This window comes from Thunnus maccoyii, chromosome 22 (genome assembly GCF_910596095.1).
Source record: "Thunnus maccoyii chromosome 22, fThuMac1.1, whole genome shotgun sequence".
Lineage (NCBI taxonomy): Eukaryota > Metazoa > Chordata > Actinopteri > Scombriformes > Scombridae > Thunnus > Thunnus maccoyii.
The window spans coordinates 24,828,220-24,846,091 of NC_056554.1; the positions used below are offsets into that span (position 1 = coordinate 24,828,220).

At 41.2% G+C, this 17,872-nt stretch overlaps 2 protein-coding genes across 2 annotated transcripts in view; both read left to right on the forward strand.

Moving 5' to 3' along the window:
* Positions 1 to 213: 213 nt before the first annotated feature.
* LOC121889802 (trichohyalin-like) lies at positions 214 to 15,247 on the forward strand. The gene is made up of 13 exons (XM_042402045.1): positions 214 to 371; positions 1,810 to 1,953; positions 2,058 to 2,122; positions 2,221 to 2,356; positions 2,615 to 3,010; positions 3,206 to 3,451; positions 5,896 to 5,953; positions 6,073 to 6,809; positions 8,820 to 8,926; positions 9,009 to 10,659; positions 10,904 to 11,005; positions 11,841 to 12,138; positions 13,156 to 15,247. The coding sequence occupies exons 2-13, from the start codon at positions 1,873 to 1,875 to the stop codon at positions 13,173 to 13,175; spliced, it is 3,897 nt and encodes a 1,298-aa protein (XP_042257979.1). The 5' UTR covers positions 214 to 371; positions 1,810 to 1,872; the 3' UTR covers positions 13,176 to 15,247.
* A 1,613-nt stretch (positions 15,248 to 16,860) lies between these two features.
* LOC121889618 (tetratricopeptide repeat protein 39B) overlaps positions 16,861 to 17,872 on the forward strand; it is a 28,088-nt gene continuing 27,076 nt past the window's right edge. Inside the window, exon 1 of the mRNA XM_042401716.1 lies at positions 16,861 to 17,234. Coding sequence (XP_042257650.1) covers positions 17,196 to 17,234 — 39 coding nt within the window. The 5' untranslated portion in view covers positions 16,861 to 17,195. The remainder of the gene's footprint in view (positions 17,235 to 17,872) is intronic.

Below are 17,872 nucleotides of genomic sequence, written 5' to 3' on the forward strand. Positions count from 1 at the left end.
TCCAGTTCAGGTTTAAAAGCTGCTTGGATGTCCAGTCTTTAAAAGACTTTAGTATGCCTCGAAAATATTAAAGAGTCGTGAAAATTATGGTTTATTTGCGTACAAAAATGAAGGTTTAATGAATTTTTAAAAATGTACAGCTCAGACTCATGAGACTCCCCCCCCAAGATGGTACAGTCGAAGCTGGTTGGTACGCTCCAACAGCCGGCGGGAAACCATCGAATATCACGTGACACGAGCATGGCCATATATGTCTATGAGCATAGCGGCAAACATGGCGACGTAGCTTAGTAACCAGAAGCCTCTCGTACCGAGGAAACACCGAGACGTTTAGGTACATTTCCAGGAGATCGTCGTCCGGTTACCGTTAGGTAAAGTAAGCTGTTAAACTGTTAAATACAAGCGGAATAAAACCGAACTCAGATTTTAATCCCTCTGTCAGAGCTGCCTGCCAGTTAGCTGAGGTTAGCATCTGTGCTAACATGTCTGTATTTGTAAACAATGAGTGAACATGCTGCTAAAAGCGAAACTGCTGAGCTTCTGTGTCGGTTTCACAACTGGTGATGCAACACTTAACGTTACAGACTGTTTAATTTATGGAAACCGAAGTGAAAGAGCTGTTTCTACCTTTAGTTTTGATTGTGTATTTAATTGAGACAACGCAACGTTACTGTTTGGTCCAATCAGCATGACGACAAACAGCAGCAAGATAAAATAATCAGTCTCTCTATTGAAGGACAGGTCCACAGTTAATACAAGAGTGTCTTAAAACAGCCAGGTGTCTATATGAATAGTGAAAGAGGTTTTCTTCCCTGTAATTATTCCTCCTGTTCGTACTGGACATTAAAAGATAAATAGGAGATACAAATGCATTTAAAAGTCTCTGTGAAGCTTCTATTCAGCTTCAGCAGTCTGAGTTAGTCATATCAAGTGGATATCTGACACATTTACAGTCTTTTTAGCATCAAATTCCCTCTTTGTGTTTCCTCGGACAGTGTTTCCCTGTTGAGCTGCGATGGAAGTATAGTAACAAAAAGAGGGACTTTGGCACTAAAAAGACTGTAACGTTGAAAGATATCTACTTTAAATACATTTTATTTAAAGTAGATATGAACAGGAGGAATGATTACAGCAGGAAAAACATGCTTCAAGTTCATTTGGGCTCCTGACTGTTGTTTTAAGACACACTTGAAACACTGTGAACCTGTCTGTCAAAGCATATTAAGTCATAATCTACTGAAGCTACATGTTATAAGTTTGTGTGTAAAGTCTTTATTTTAAAAGGATAATGTTTGAACAAGCAGCAGACAAAACTGACCTTTTTAATTCAATGTTAAAGGTACATTTTGAAAGTGTTCAGTATAATCACTCATGCAGTTTTGTTTCATGAATTCAGTTAATGTTTCTATGAAATTATGGCACCTGTCAACACAGTTCTGGGTCCATAAATCCTGACGTTATCTTCTTGGCATCGAACTTGTTCATGAAGCAAATATTCACAGAGCAAAAGGTAATTTATAGCGGCGATCCTGAAGACGGTGCTCAGCTTCTGGTGAACAGTTTAGTCACATCCAGATGTTTGCACGTCGGGCGTCATTGTTCACCAGGACAGCTGTTAACTTTGTCTCTGGGTGAGAGATTGTTTTTAACACAGTCTGTAATCTTGAGCCTCTTTGTTAGGATAAACACGGCACAAGGTCCTGTAACGTTTCTGTAAATGAAAACCGAGTCATGTTGTCAGAATAACGATGTAAAGTTCATGTTTGAGAAGGCGAAAGGCGAAATTCTTCTGCTCTGTTTTCTTCGCAGGCTGACCTGTGCGGAAGTTGTCGGTTCAGTTCCCTCCGTGTGACCGAGCTCTGATGCAGCAGGATGCCACGAAATTTTGACGGCTTCAAATCAGGAGACCTGGTGTTCGCCAAGATGAAGGGCTTCCCTCACTGGCCCGCCAGAGTACGCACACACACACACACACACACACACACACACGTATTCATCCTGTCAATAAGTGGACACGTTATTTTGTGTTGATGTGTAATAATCACATGTTCACTCAGATCTGCAAGTCGGAGGACGGATACAAGAAGCGAATTCCGGTCTTCTTTTTCGGGACCCATCAGATGTACGTACACGCCGGTCAGCAGTGACATCACTTCCTCTGTAGAGTATGGACTTCATAGATTGATTGAAATGTGTTTTTGTTCTGTCCTCCGTCCTCAGCGGTAACCTCCCTCCGGAGAACGTCGTTCCCTTCGCCGGCAACAAGAAGAAGTACGGCAGCGGCGTTCGCATCAGAGGCTTCGACGAGGGCATGTGGGAGATCCAGAACACACCGGGAGTCGGGATGAAACGTAAAGTCAGTGTCTCTCAGCCTCTAATAACCAATCAGTTTCCATTTCGATGAGCTAACCAAACACTTTTAGTGCTGACTGACTCCAACAGAATCACTGTAAACAGACTGGAAGCAGTTTCGCTAGTCTAGCAACATTAATGCTCAGATGTTATTGTCTGATGACTTTTTGAAATATAACATCCAGATTAAACAGTCTTATATTCAAAACGATACAGTAATTTTTGGTTGTAATTAACCTCCGGTGTTCTGTTGTCTCCTCAGTTTCCATCCAAAACAGCCACACAAACTCGCTCAAAAACCGTTGCCAGTAAAACGTCCCCCACTAAATCACCTCCTGCTAATAAAACCACACCTGTTAAATCTTCCCCGGCTCAATCAAGTCCCAGTAAAACTGCCCCTACGAGGCCCGACAGTAGAGCGGCTGCCGGCAGAAATACTCCCAGCAGAGCCACAAGTCAACAGGAAACTGCTGCTGCTGCTGCTGCTAAAACTCCAACCAGAACTTCATCAAGAATCGCTCCAACAGACTCCAAACAGACTCCTGAACAGGCTTCAAAAGATGTCTCAACTACTGAGAGCGCCGCTACCACCAGGAGCAGAGCAGCCAGAGATCCAGAAAAAACTACAAGTACCACTTCTGCAGAGAATAAAAGCAAGGTACGAGGGTTTGTGACAACTTTTAACTGTTGTATCTGTTCATATTATTGCAAACATTTGACAGTTTTCTCTGTGAGCATCACAAGGATCCATACTTAAGGGCCTTTTTGAGAGCTTTCAGGCATATTGCATGGTCTTGAATAGGAGGAAGGGAAGTACATTAAAGACATAAATATGTCTTGTTGGTCTCTACAGACAACAACAAACATGGCTGAAACAAAGACTCGTTCCAAAGCTTCTGCTCCAGATGCTGCTGACGCTCCCGACAGTAAACCTGCTGCTGCCAGAACGACACGTGACGTCACGTCCGAGAGGAAAACCCGAAGCGCCGTCGAAGCTCCGGCGAAGAAAACAGACTCCGAACCAGCTTCTGAAAAGGCTGAAAGTTCAACAGATACGACGAGTTCTGCTACGACCAGGAGCAGAACAGCCGAGTCCAAGGTAACGACGCAGCTGCTGATCCATAACTGACAGACAGATGATTGAATAAATAGAAAGGAGGCACTATTGAGATTGAAGTTAACAATTATTCTCACTATCAATTAATGTATGGGTTATTTTCTTGATCAATCGATTTGTTGTTTTGTCCATAAAATAGTGAAAAACGTTGATCACTTTGTCCACAACCCGAAGATATTCAGTTTACTGTCATAGAGGATTAAAGAAACCAGCAAATAATCACATTTAAGAAGCTTGAATCAGAGAATTTTGACTCTTTTTCTTAAAAAAATGATTAATCGATTGTTGGCGATTAATTTAATAGTCGACAACTAATCGTTGCAGCTCTAAGTTGTTCAGCTGCTCTTGTATGTTAAACTCTCTTTGACGGAGCAAATACTTAATTTTTGTCTTTCAAAGCAAATTATTAAGATATAAAATTCAAAATGGACCCAAACATTTGCCTTTTTTTGAAGATGAACTAAAAGATAACTGTAGCGTGTCGCGCTGTACACCGTCCAGGTGCTGCAGTTCCCTCACAGTTGAGTTCCACCTTTTTTTGTTCCATGAACATAATGTTATCAAAGGTCTTATCATCAACAAATCTCATGTTTGGATCCAAACCAACAATGAACTGATCTACTAACAGGTATTGTGTGTGTATGAAAGCCTGATATATCTTATTCCTCCGTTGTCACACTGCTGCACTTCATCATGAAGAGTTTGGTCTCGTTAGTTTGTTTAGAAACGGCTCCAAAGACTAATAACAGCATCATGTTTTCAGTCTCTGGAGAGTAGTTCTGTGTACGGCCACTCAATCTAGACACGTCACTAATGAGCAACTATAGGTCCATATATCAAACTTCACATTTTTAAGCAAGATCGTTGAAAAAGCTGTTTTTCAACAGCTGAACACGGAACAACTGTCTTGATGTCTTCCAGTCAGGATTTCGACCACACCACAGCACTGAGACTGCTCTTGTTAAGGTCTTCAATGACATCCACTTGAACACCGACAGTGGCAGAATTACAGTATTAGTATTACTGGATCTCAGTGCCGCATTTGACACGGTCGACCACAACATATTACTAGACAGACTGGGAAAACTGGGCGGGACTTTCTGGCACAGAACTAAACTGGTTTGAATCCTACTTAAAGGACAAGGACTACTTTGTGTCTATAGGTAATTACTGTAATGGGAAATTGCTGATCACTCAATAAACACACAAAGAGAGCATTGTTAGGTTATGAAATAATGTAATCAAATAATACAATCAGAAGTATAATGCATCATAGTTCTGGAGACAAAGATACCACCTAGCTATCTTTTCTTTGTCTGAAAGGTTGGCACTTAACCAGTCCCTTAAATACTACTTGTACAGAATTTAATCTGTTTACTAACCTTACAGGTCACCAACCCTCAGATAGAAACACAAGTCAAAAGTTCAACTAACCTAGGAACAGTCTGTCTTCACCACCATATATGACAGCACATAAGCATGCACCAAGTAACATCACTAAATAACATTACTACTCTATTAAATAAAGGACAAACCACACTATCTTCTAAAAGCTTATCAGCTTTACACATAAACCTCTACATAACTATAGTTTATCTTATCACTGGCTCAGGTAAGGGTATAACAGAATAAACTTAACTGTTAAACACACAACTGCCTCATCTTACACAGCAAAGAACTAAGTTTAGAATATACATAGTACACACAAACTAACACTAAACTGAACTTAAACACTATCTGAAACATGTATAATATACTCAAGAAATACATCAAACGATAACCTACGATTCAGTTTTCTTTTACAGTAATTGACATGCGGAGTTCCCCAAGGCTCCAGTCTGGGGCCTCTTCTGTTCAACATCTACATGCCCCCCACTGGCTCAGATTATGGAAAACAACAAAATATGTTACCACAGTTATGCAGATGACACACAAATTTACATAACCGTATCACCAGGGGACTATGGTCCAATACAGGCGCTGAGTAAGAGCAGTGAACAAATCAATGATTGGATGTGACAGCATTTTCTTCAATTGATCAGTGACAAAACTTGTTTTTAGAGCAAAGGAAGAACGTTTAAAAGTCAGCACTCAGCTTCAATCGACAATGTTAAAAACTGCAAACCAAGCCAGAAATCTTGGTGTCGTCGCGGCTCCAAAGACTAATAACAGCATCACATTTTCAGTCTCTGGAGAGCAGTTCTGTGTAAGGCAGACGCTACTGAGCATGTGCAGGAACGCTGTTCTGTTTACAGCTTCGCTAGCTTGTTGTGCTACATATCACAACATCTGGACTCGAAGTTATTTTAGGGATTTATAATGTAGCACAAAGCCCAAAGGAACTCGTCCAAACTCATAATGATAAAAAGTGAGTGTGAATCCAGATGAAGTCTTTGGATTCATTCTTTTATTTTGTTGGTTTTCAGGCCGACGCTGAACAGCAGAAGAAGAGAACACCTGCTGGTCCTGCTGTCACACCTTCAGGTAACACAAACAGGCTGTTCATTTAAATATACAAACAATCAATTATCTTGAAGACTAATTCCACATAAGTGCATCAAACAAGGTTTAAGTTGTTTTAAACAGTTTTTTGCTGCCAACAGCCAAGAAACAGGAGACCACCGAACCAAACTCTACTCCGACATCCAAGAACGACAGAGGACAGAAAGAACAAGAGAAGAAGAAGACGGAAGAAGAAAATGAGTCGGCAGAGAGCCGAGGAGTGAAGAGGAAGAGAGGAGAGAAAGAGGAAGAGAAGAAAACTCATCAGGACGGCAGCGAAGGAAAGAAAGAGAAGACGACAACACAGACCCAAGCGACCAAGAGAAGGAAAGAGGAAGAGGAGAAAGTAGAGAGGAAGAAAACGAAGCAGGACGGAGGCGAAGACGGAAAGAAAGAAGAGGCGATAAAGGAGAAAACGGAGGAAAAGACATCAGCTGAGAGCCAAAGGATGAAGACGAGGAGAGCTGAGAAAGAGGAACAGAAGGAGGAGGAGGAGAAGAAGAAAGCAAAACAAGACGACAGTGACGAGAAGAAGACGAGGAGAGAGACGAGGACGAGAGAAAAAGACGCCACGGAAGAAAAGAAAGAAGCGCCCCCGACGAAGGGAGAGGAGGGCAAAGGCACAAAGAGGAGGAGGGAAGAGAGGGAGGACGGCGTGGAAGGAAAGAAAGAAGAGACGAAGAAGAAGATGACAGAGGAGGAGAAGAAGTCATCAGAGAGCGAAGGGATGAAGACGAGGAGAACAAAGGACGCAGCTGATGAAGGGAAAGCAGAAGAGACGATAGAAGAGAAGACGACAGCGGAGGAGACGGAGGGAGGAAGCCCTGCGGACGAGGAGGTGAGGCTCCTTTTTTAAAGTTCACTTTTCTAGAAAATGAATCTCTTTTAGTTTGTTGGATTCCAAAAAAACTTGCACAAGCACTCAAAGATGCTTTTCATACCAACAGATCTGATTTAAGAGACTTTGTAGCATTCAGACAGTTTTCTGAGGTACCAACGAGTCTGATGATCCCCACACTGCAAAGAAAACACTTAGTTTGACCTGAAATCATAACGTCTTAATTTCTGTATCATATTTAAACTCCACAGTCATTCAGATTAACTTAAATAAACACAAATTTAAAGAATTTTCTTCATTTTTTCGTGGTAGTTCAGCACAACAACAAACATAATGTACAGCAGGTGAGCCGACTGTCAATCAACGCCAACACAGCAAACATCAGAGCTACTTTAAGCCTTCAGATCTTATCAACGGAGCAATAATTTCTAAAATGACCACCAGCACACTTGTTAGAGGACCTGAAATTAGAGTTTGAGACCAGAATGACTCAATGGAAACATTGATTAAGTTGAGTGTTTCCAGAGAGAAGTTGATGCTTTTTAAATGGGAGTCAGTTGGAGCAGCTAGCGGCCGTCGGGACCTGAAGACAAGAACAAAGAACGCAGAGGGAAACTCAGAGTTTCAATACTAACATATATTTGGACCATAGACTAGTATAAAAATATGGACGTAGTTACCGTGACGTCACTCGTTGGTTTCTGAAGAGCGGTTTTGAAGCTCAAAGTGAGCCGCCCCGGCCGTCGCCATCTTGGCAGTGCGTGACTCTGCCTGACTCCCAGCCAATCAAAAATGGGCAAAGAGGCGGGACGAATGGCTGAAACAAGCCACCTAGCGGAGTTAGCTTGAAGCTAATTTGCATCCGTAGTCCGTTATAATCAAAACATACAACAACTGTGATAATGCTAATGCTATTTTTTGCTGGTAAAAAAACAGGTTTAAAACCATTAAAATGTTCTTACTGAAGGGTCTTTCAGTACAATCAAACCCTGAACAAGACTTTTTAGGCGACCAAAATGTTACAGTTAACTTTCATGAATTGAAAACACACTGAAATAGCGACGGCTACGGCTATACTCTGTGAATCAGGGGTTACGCCATGGTTACGTTACCTAACCAACGCTGTCACCGTGGTAGCGACTTGCCTGTGACGGTACCCACGTGTCACTCAAAGTGACCATGTCCTTAATTATACATAACTTTCAGGCTTAATAAAATTTAAATGGACGAGTTATATAAAAAATCACCCCCTGTACAGTTATCATGAAAGAGGAAATTATCAATCAATCAATCAATTTATATTTATATAGCGCCATATCACAACAGAAGTCATCTCAAGGCACTTTTCACATAGAGCAGGTCAAGACCGTACTCTTTAATTTACAGAGACCCAACAATTCCCCCATGAGCAGCACTTGGCGACAGCGGTAAGGAAAAACTCCCCGTTAACGGGTAGAAACCTCAAGCAGACCCCGGCTCTTGGTGGGCGCCATCTGCCTTGACCGGTTGGGTTGAGAGAGAGAAAGAGAGAGGGAAAGGGGAGGGGGGACAGAAGAAAAACAATCACAACAACAACAACAACAAGCACAAGCAGCAACAGCCAGGGAAGGATGCCATCAGGACTGTGAAGGACCGCGAAGGTTCGGCCCGGGACTCAGGCTACCAAAACCGTTGTTTGTACCAGGCTGTAAACATGTTTATTTCTGCTGTTGGGCATTTTAACATGGAGGTCTATGGGGATTGACCAAAAACTGCAGTTCCTTGAACGACCACTTGAGGCTCCAAAAGCGAGTCAATCCCCATAGACCCCCAGAGTTTGGCGCTTGCTGTGGACATTATTTCACTAAAACATTGACTGAGAGGTGAACACATTACGCAGTTTGTAATTATCAGGCTAAAACATGCAGAAGCAGCAGTCTGGTTGATACAATAACAACATTCATTCTTACAGGAAACATTTCTGGGACAAATATTTTTTAAAACTGAATCATGTTTTTCTTCCGCGTGCAGCAGCAGCGCCGCCTGGCAGCCAAGAGGGAGAGTCTGTTGACGTCTCTGAGAGGTCTGCTGAAGGCCAAGAGAGGAGTGAAGAGGAGGGAGGCGACGAAGAGCACTCAGTGAGACTCAACACACACACACGGCGGTTAAAAGAAAGCGTGTTTAGACGAGGTTTTTTTAAACGTCTGTTTTTTCTATCAGGAACGCCGGAGACGCAGCGAAGAACGAGATCAGGAAGGCGGGAAGTCAGAAGACGTCGTCGAAAGAATCGACGAAGATGATCGGCAGGAAAACGGACGTCAGGGTTTTCATGGGTAAGAGAGCGATAGTGGAGAGAAGAGAGGAGACGACGGTCAAACTGAAAGAAGCAGCGGAGAATAAAACGGTCAAGACGGCGGAGGTGAAGAAGACGGACACGACGACGACGGCGAGTAGAACGGCAGACGAGGCGAAGACGAAAGAGAGCGAGGAGAAGAAAGACGAGAGAAAAATAATCGGAAAGATCGTGAAAGCGACGGCCGGACAGGGAGCGAAGGTTCAGGTGAAGACGATGATGGGAGGAACGACGGCGGCGGCAGCAGCAGAGGAGGAGAAGAAGAAAGAGGAAAAGGTGGACAACAAAAAGACGGCAGACGAGAAGAAGAACAGTTCAGACAAGGCGAAGGAGGCGGAGAGAGAGAAGAAACCCGAGGAGGCGCCGAGGAAATCCGAAAGAACGAGATCGGCGACGGAGAAGAAGAGCAGCGAGGAAGACGAGAAACAGAAGAAGAGCGGTGAAGAGAGGACGCCGAGAAAGAACGAAGAGGAGGAGGAGAAGAAAGCGCAAGAGAGGAAGAATGAAACGGGCGAGGTGGAGAAAACGACGACGACGAGAGAGCTGAGGAAGAGTTCGGTGAAGACGAAGGAGCCGGAGAGAGAGAAGGCGGAGAGGAGATCTGAAAGAACGAGAGCGGCGACGGAGGAGAAGAAAGACAGAAACGTGAAGGAGGTAGAGAAAGAAAAGAAGAGCAGCGAGGAAGATGAGAAACAACGGAGGAGCGGTGAAGACGAGACGCCGAAAAAGAGCAAAGAGGAGAAGAAAACGACGACAACAAGAGAACTGAGGAAGAGTTCGGTGAAGACGAAGGAGCCGGAGAGAGAGAAGAGAGGGAGCGCCAAAGAGGTGGAGAGGAGGTCTGAAAGAACGAGAGCGGCGACGGAGAAGAAGAGCAACGAGGAAGATGAGAAACAGAAGAAGAGCGGTGAAGACGAGACACCGAGGAAGAACGAAACGGGCGAGGTGGAAAAAACGACCACGAGAGAACTGAGGAAGAGTTCGGTGAAGGAGAAAGAGAAGAGAGGGAACGCCGAAGAGGCGGAGAGGAGGTCTGAGAGAACGAGAGCGGCGACGGAGGAGAAGAAAGAGAAAAGCGTGAAGGAGGTAGAGAAAAGGAGCAGCGAGGAAGACGAGAAACAGAAGAAGAGCGGCGAAGACGAGACACTGAGGAAGAATGAAACGGGCGAGGCGGAAAAAATGACAACGAGAGAAAAGAAGAAGAGAGAAGAAAAGGAATCGCAAAAAGACGAAGAAGAAACGGCGACAAAAACAGACGAAGAGTCGAAGCAGAAAAGTTCAGCTGAGATTAAAACGCTGCAGGCGGAGTCACAAACAGGCGCAGAAGAAGAAGAAGAAGTGGAGAAGACGAGCACAGAAGAAGAAGAAGAAGAAGAAAGTAAACCGAAGTGTGACGTCTCGGACGGAGGGAAGACGGATCAGAAGCTGCAGAAGAAGAATCCGACGGTGACGCTGACGGACTCGACGCTGCACAGAATCCACGGAGACATCAGGATCTCATTGAAGACCGACAACCCGGTAACACACACGCACACACACGCACACACGCACACTGTTCACACTGGACTACAGGCTCCGATCGATCGCTGATCAGATCAATGATTGATTGTTTTCCTGCTAATATTAAAGGAACAAAGCAAATAAAATCACAAACAGCAAAACCAGTTTCGTTGTTGTTATTAGATTTTCAGTCTGTCTTAATTACAAGATTCCTTCTGTTTATCTTTGTTTGTTTGTTTGTTTGTTTGTTTGTTTGTTCCAGGACGTCAGTAAGTGTCTGATGGCGTTGGATCAGCTCAGTATGGTTTACGTGACGTCTCAACACGTCCAGAGACACAGCGAGCTTGTCGCCACATTAAGAAAGGTACGAAAACACAACGTAGAAAATATCAGTAATACTTCGTTTTACAGGTAATTTTACACACATTTCCTGGTAATTTGCAGATATTTAACGGTTCATTTTTAGGACATTTTACAGCGAACTTGCGAGGAAGCTTGTCGGACTTCAAGTTATGAACTTGTGGCCGAACCACCACTGATGGTTCAGACTAATCAATCAGCTACAAATTATTGCAAATTAAAGAATTACAGCTGCAAATTATAAGAAAAAATATAAAAGTGTTCAGTTGGTTTAGTTGATAAGTGCAGATTCTTTATATTTGGGTTCATACGTAGTTGTTAATTTGCAAAAATTCTTAATAAATTAGACTTGTAGCAATTCTTTAACTGACAAAATACTTCAAATAATCAGAGTAGTTTTATGTGTCTAATTACATCATTAGTATATTAAGTTGTTTCTGTTATTTCCTTTTTATTCTACCAAATGACACAGCAGCTACTTTTAGGAAATTATTGAAACAACTAATAAACAAACAATCTAATATGTTAATATGTAGTTTAACACACAAAATTACACACTGAAAACTGAGTATTTTATATCAGTTGATGAATTGACAAATGTCTAATTTATTTATTTATTAAGATTTTTTGCAAATTAACAACATATGAATCTGCATTTACCAACTAAAGTGACTTTTTTTCAGTTTTTTCTTATAATTTGTACCAAATTTTACCCCCCTCTCTGTAAAACGTCCTAAAAATTAACAGTTAAATATCTGCAAATTACTACGAAATTTTCCAGGTAATTACTATAAAAAACCCGTAAAATATCTCAACCTGAGTTTAAACTTTGTGCGTAGATGCGTTTCTACCGGGCGAACCAGGCCATCATGGACAAGGCCTCGATGCTCTACAACCGCTTCAAAAACGCCTTCCTGGTGGGCGAAGGCGAGGAGGTGGTGAGCGCCACCTTCCTGCGCTCGCTGCTGGAGGAGAAGGAGAGGGAGGAGGCGCAGCGGGCGGAGCGCTGCAGGGAGCGACTGAGGAGGGAGGAGCTGCTGCAGGAGGTGAAGAGACGCATGGGCCAGGTGAAGGAGAGGAGGAGGACTGACGGAGGAGGAGGAGGAGGGGGAGGGGAGGAAGAGGAGAAAACAGAAGGTAAATAAAATGAATTAGAATTATAGTTTTACTGTAAATTATAACAAGTAAATTAATACAAATAAATAAACTGACAACAAATTCTGCAAAATGTTTATTAATTTGATGAATAATTAATAATTTTAGTAAACAATCCCGGCTCAAGGTCCACTTACTAGCTTTGTCCATTCATCTGCTGATGAAGACTATGTGATACCAGAAAAAGCTAGTAAGTGGACCTTGAGTTTAATTTTTTTGGCAATAATTTTGTCAATAAAACTGTTTACAGAGTTAATTCATGATGATAGGTAATTCAGACATTTTAAGATTTTTATTTTTTTCATTTATTATTATTATTATTATTATTACATTTATTATTATATTAAATAATTGATCATGCCTGTTTATTTTGCTTTAGTATGAAGTATTTATTTTCAATAAAATATAGAATTTTTTTTCATCATAATTAACAAATAATACATTACATTTTTTGGGGGGGTCATAATTACTATAATTATTATTATTTATACCATGACCGCTTAAAATTATAGATTCTGATTGGCTGGACACAGGTGTGTGTTTACAGTTTTAAATGAATGCGCCAGTATTAAACAAAGCAACGGAGAGCTTTAACTAAACAGTTTGGAGCCACCGTGAGGATTTAACGCGACTATTCTGGACTTAAAATAGTGTAAAAAGCTTTGAAACATGTCAGAAATGGAGACTGTAGCAACGATAAATGTGTTTGTGTAACATGTACAAACTTCACAGAAACATCAGACACTTCTGTGATTATAAGAATCACGTCATGTTTTTTTTTAGTTTTATCTATAAATTTAAAATTTTGTCACTTTTTACTTCCATATATTTATATTCAGATCTGAACCCAGCTGAACAGCTTTACTGTATTTTCACACATGATGACACTTTTTTAAAGTTGTATAATGTGAACATGTCAGACGATGTGCTTGTTACCTGTATAATGCAGCTTTAATTGTTTATTGTTTGTGTTGTTTACCTCCACCCACCCCCCCACAGCTCCGGTGGACTCTTCCTGAAGGTTTAGCGTGAGGCTGCCTGGACTGAACCAACTCCACTGAGGGGGTGAAGGCGGTCGACCTGAAACAGTCACATGGACACTGACGACATCACAACCGTTTACCTCATCACACATATTTATCAGTTTAACTACTTCCTGTTGTAGATGACGTCACACTCAACAGGTACTGAATGTTTGGATGACGTTCATCCCGACATATTGACTCGTATTAGCGTTAGCGCAGGTACCGTTATTGTCATTATTACATACAATACATACAAACTGTGATAGTGACTCATTTTCACCACAACAGTGTTTATTATTTTTTTTACACTTTTCCGTCATCAAACCCCAAACATGAGCATTACAAACCTTCACCAGAGTGTTGAACTTCAAGGCCTCGTTACCTTATTTCAAGTTACGCCTTCGTCATTTCTGTTGGCTCCTGGATGTTGCGTAATTACAGCAACCTGAGCAGGACGTTTAACCCCGACGTCATCTGTCAACCTCTTTTTAAGCTAATTTAACTTTAACCCTGAGATTAACACGTCATGTGACCCTTAAACATCATCTGAACGTTTTAGTCACTCATCGACCTCTATATGAGTTACAGAAGGGTGACGGGCGTCTTCTTAGTGACTTTTTTAAAGGACGTGTTCACAATTTTTCAAGTGTATCTTTTAAAAAAACAGCAGTCAGGTGTTTTATGACACAACAAAATTGTGAATCTGTTCTTTAAACTGTAATTTTGACATCAGGAAGATGTAAAGAAACAAAAAAAAACGACCCTTCACCTTTCGGCTATAGTCACGTTTACAATTAAAAATATGACTCCGACGTAATTTACCTGAAATTTTATTTTTTTTTACATTTTGTAACACAAAATAAGGTGACTCCCTGTTTGTTTTTAGTTGCTTTTACTTGAAATGTTGCTGTTTTAATGGAGCTACAGTAACGTCAGCTGGTGTTTTGCCTGCAGTGACTCTGGTGTTTGTTCAGGGTGAAGTTATTTCATCTTTGCTGCATTTTAGTAAAAAAAACTTTGTTTTTTTGTCATATTTGGTAAAACTGAATCTTTAAATCCGTCAACATCTACCTCTGTTAACTTTGATCTGTCGTGATGAAAGGGTACGTCTCCTTCAGTTATTTGTTTTTGTCTTTTTTTTTATATATTTCTGTGTAATAGTTCTTACGGGGACGTTTGGACCCCGTAAGTCTGTATGAAAACAGGTGTGAACCGACACTCCTGTTTCATTTTAAAGGTGCACTTTGTTCATTCACGTCTCTACATCTGCAATAATTATAGATGCATGAGTACAATTATAGTTAAAAAAAAAACCTGCAACATGTTTACTGTGTAAAGGGAGAACAGGATGTGAGGGGGCTGATGGGAAATGTAGTTTTTTTTTTTTTTTTTTTTTTTTAAAACAAAACTTTTTGTAATATTTGACATCAGATTGTTGTTTAACTGACATTCACAGCAGCTTTAAACCCTAAACATGAAGCATTATTAAACAGACTCACTCCACCTCGACGTTCACACTTCCACAGCTGCAGAGGACCTGGTGCTTTTGCTCAAAGGCACAAGAACAGTGGCGGCATCGACGCTAACAGCTAACGACTGTTGGAGCTGCACAGTGTTTTTTTGTTTGTTTTTTTTTAAACTCACTGAGAGTGAACTGTACAGCAAGATATTTTATTCTGTATTTTATTGTGACTAAGATGTTTTTATTCTTTTGTTTTTCTACTTGTATGCAGTTGTTGTTGTTTTCTACGTGGCTCCTGTTGAGTTACTGATGTGTAAATATGTAATTTTTATTTACAGATTTTTTTTTTTTTAACAAGCTTTGAGTTTATTTGTGAACAAGCGGATACTGAATATTTACATGATATACTACCATAAATAAAATGTTTTAAGAGGTTTCATATGCAGTTTTACATGTAAAAACAGTATGACGACGATAATTCAGAAATTATTTTCTCACGTTTGTGTCTCTGACGCTCTGAAGCTGCAGTCGCATCACATTTCCGTTGTATGAATGTTTGTCGTGTTTGCTGTTCACTGCTATTAAAGTTTGAAGGAAAATACAAGCGTACGTTTCCTGTTTTTTGGTGCGAAGTGCGAGTCGATCGATCTGCAGACTGGCAGTCATCTACATGACACACCCGTGTGGTCAGGTTCAGGCATGAGCAGTGAGATGGTTGGGGGTCAGAGGTCAGAGGGCGTAGGTCTGCATATTGATCCTCCTCATGATGTTCAGCTGTAACCGGGCGGATGTGCTCAGTCGGCCAATAGAAACACTGCTGCACTGTGATTGGAAACGTGTTTCATCACCATTTACAGTCCGTCCTCACACTCATGTACAGTTTACAGTTTGTGATGAACAATATTCACAGAAATGTGATGTCACTTCCTTTTCGTGAGACGAGCGCAGCGGGGGAACGCTGTGAAACGGAAATGAAAGTGTTTGTGCCTCAACAGACCGCACTGGTTTTAACCAGTTTCCTGTCTGTGTTGAGTCATTTATTTCAGTCACACAAGCAGCAGCAGCGATGATCTGTTGTTCAAACACTTTGAGACACTTTTCATTAACAGGTCAAGCTAACATGAAGCTTCAGCGTCCAAATGAGTCAAATCAAGTAGATATCTTTCAACGTTACAGTCTTTTTAGTGCCAAAGTCCCTCTTTTTGTTACTATACTTCCACCTGCAGCTCAACAGGGAAACACTGTCCGAGGAAACACAAAGAGGGAATTTGATGCTAAAAAGACTGTAAATGTGTCAGATATCCACTTGATATGACTAACTCAGACTGATGAAGCTGAATAGAAGCTTCACACAGACTTTTAAATGACTGTGTGGACACACTGTGGATTTTGGCCTCCATCACTTCCATTGAAAGCACATTTGAAGGATCTTTTAATATCCAGTATGAACAGGAGGAATGATTACAGCGAGGAAACATTTGTGTATCAGAACTTTGTTTTTTCTTCTTTCCTCTCCCATTAATCATCTCACCACCCCTCAGATTTATCTGCTGACCCTTTGGAGGGGCCCGACCCCTAGGTTGGGAACCAATGGACTAAACTAGCTAACTGTATATAAAGTAGTGTAAACTAGCTCCACCTCCAGCAGCTACAACAGTAACATGCTGCTCTAACACTGATGCTTCACTATTAATAATCTAATGATGTCATATATAATAATATATCAGTCAGAGGGACCAAACCACTACTTTTACTGCAATACTTTAACTACATCAAGCTCATAATACTTATGTACTTTTACTGCAATACTTTAACTACATCAAGCTCATAATACTTATGTACTTTTACTGCAATACTTTAACTACATCAAGCTCATAATACTTATGTACTTTTACTGCAATACTTTAACTACATCAAGCTCATAATACTTATGTACTTTTACTGCAATACTTTAACTACATCAAGCTCATAATACTTATGTACTTTTACTGCAGGAAATGATCTTCCTCCACTGGTTGTTAAATGATATAAAGGAAAATACTGGATAAAGAGGAATAAATAAGTGTGATTATGATGTAAACGGGTTATGAAAGAGCATAAATGTGAGCAGTAAACAGATAAATAGTGTGTGTGTCCAGTCATGCAGCGTTATGTTTGTTATTCAGTCTGTCAGCAGTTTGAGGGGCGGAGAAAAGGAAGCAGGAGGTGTGTTTTCTCTCAGTGTGTGAAACGTAGACGGGCTTTTTTTCCTTCACGGAAGAGAGTAAAGGATAGGTGACCAAATCCACGGACACACCGTCAGACAGGGAAGAGAGAGACCGGGACGACTTCACCGCAATAACGCGGCTGTGGGTGTGAAAACCCCCGCAGATGTGCAGCGGGTTTGCGGGCAGCGGGACGGAGCTGTGACCGACAGAAATGGGACTGTGGTTCCGCTCCTGATAGGACCTCAGCAGCAGCAGCAGCAGCGGCGGCGGCGGCGGTGGTGGTGGTGGTGGTGGTGGGAACCCGGCCGATCTGCGGACGTGAGGGAGGACAGCCCGGGCTCAGACATGGCCCACGTAGGCAACGGAGCGGCCGCCGAGGAGGAGGTGAGTTTCTACCCTGCTGCTCCATATCATGTCTCAATGATGTCTTATTTCTAATGGAAACACACATATTCACATTAGTGATGTTTAGTATTGAGACTATATCATTCTATACTAATTATTGATTATGTGCTCGATTAATCGAGTTCTTGTTTGGTTTATAAAATGGTGAAAAATGTTGATAATTGTTTCCCAAAAACCCAAAATGCAACTTAACGTTTTGTTTTGGTTCACAACCCAAAGATACTCAGTTTACTGTCATAGAGGACTAAAGAAACCAGGAAATATTCACATTTAAGAAGCTGAAACTTAAAAAATGACTTAAAACCATTAATTGATTATCAAATTAGTCGTTGATTCATTTTCTGTCAGTTGATTAATTGACTAATCATTGCAGCTTCAGATGTTTTTATTGTGATTCTACACGGCTGCTCCTATAGCGATCTACCACAGCCCATAATGTTTGAACTATGTCTAATCTCTAAGGGAAACCTACATATTCCTATTAGTGATGTCATTTTATTGATCAATCGATTAGTTGTTTGGTCTATAAAATGGTAAAAAAATATTGATTGTTGTTTCCTGAAAGCCTGAGATGCAAACTAGAATGTTTTGTTTTGGTCCACGACACAAAGATATTC

Bases quoted from the DNA above. Each gene is read 5' to 3' on its own strand.
- LOC121889802 (XM_042402045.1), top strand. From the start codon at position 1,873: ATGCCACGAAATTTTGACGGCTTCAAATCAGGAGACCTGGTGTTCGCC. The intron at 11,006-11,840 runs GTACGAAAACAC...CTTTGTGCGTAG, and splicing joins TTGTCGCCACATTAAGAAAG to ATGCGTTTCTACCGGGCGAA. The intron at 12,139-13,155 runs GTAAATAAAATG...ACCCCCCCACAG, and splicing joins GGAAGAGGAGAAAACAGAAG to CTCCGGTGGACTCTTCCTGA.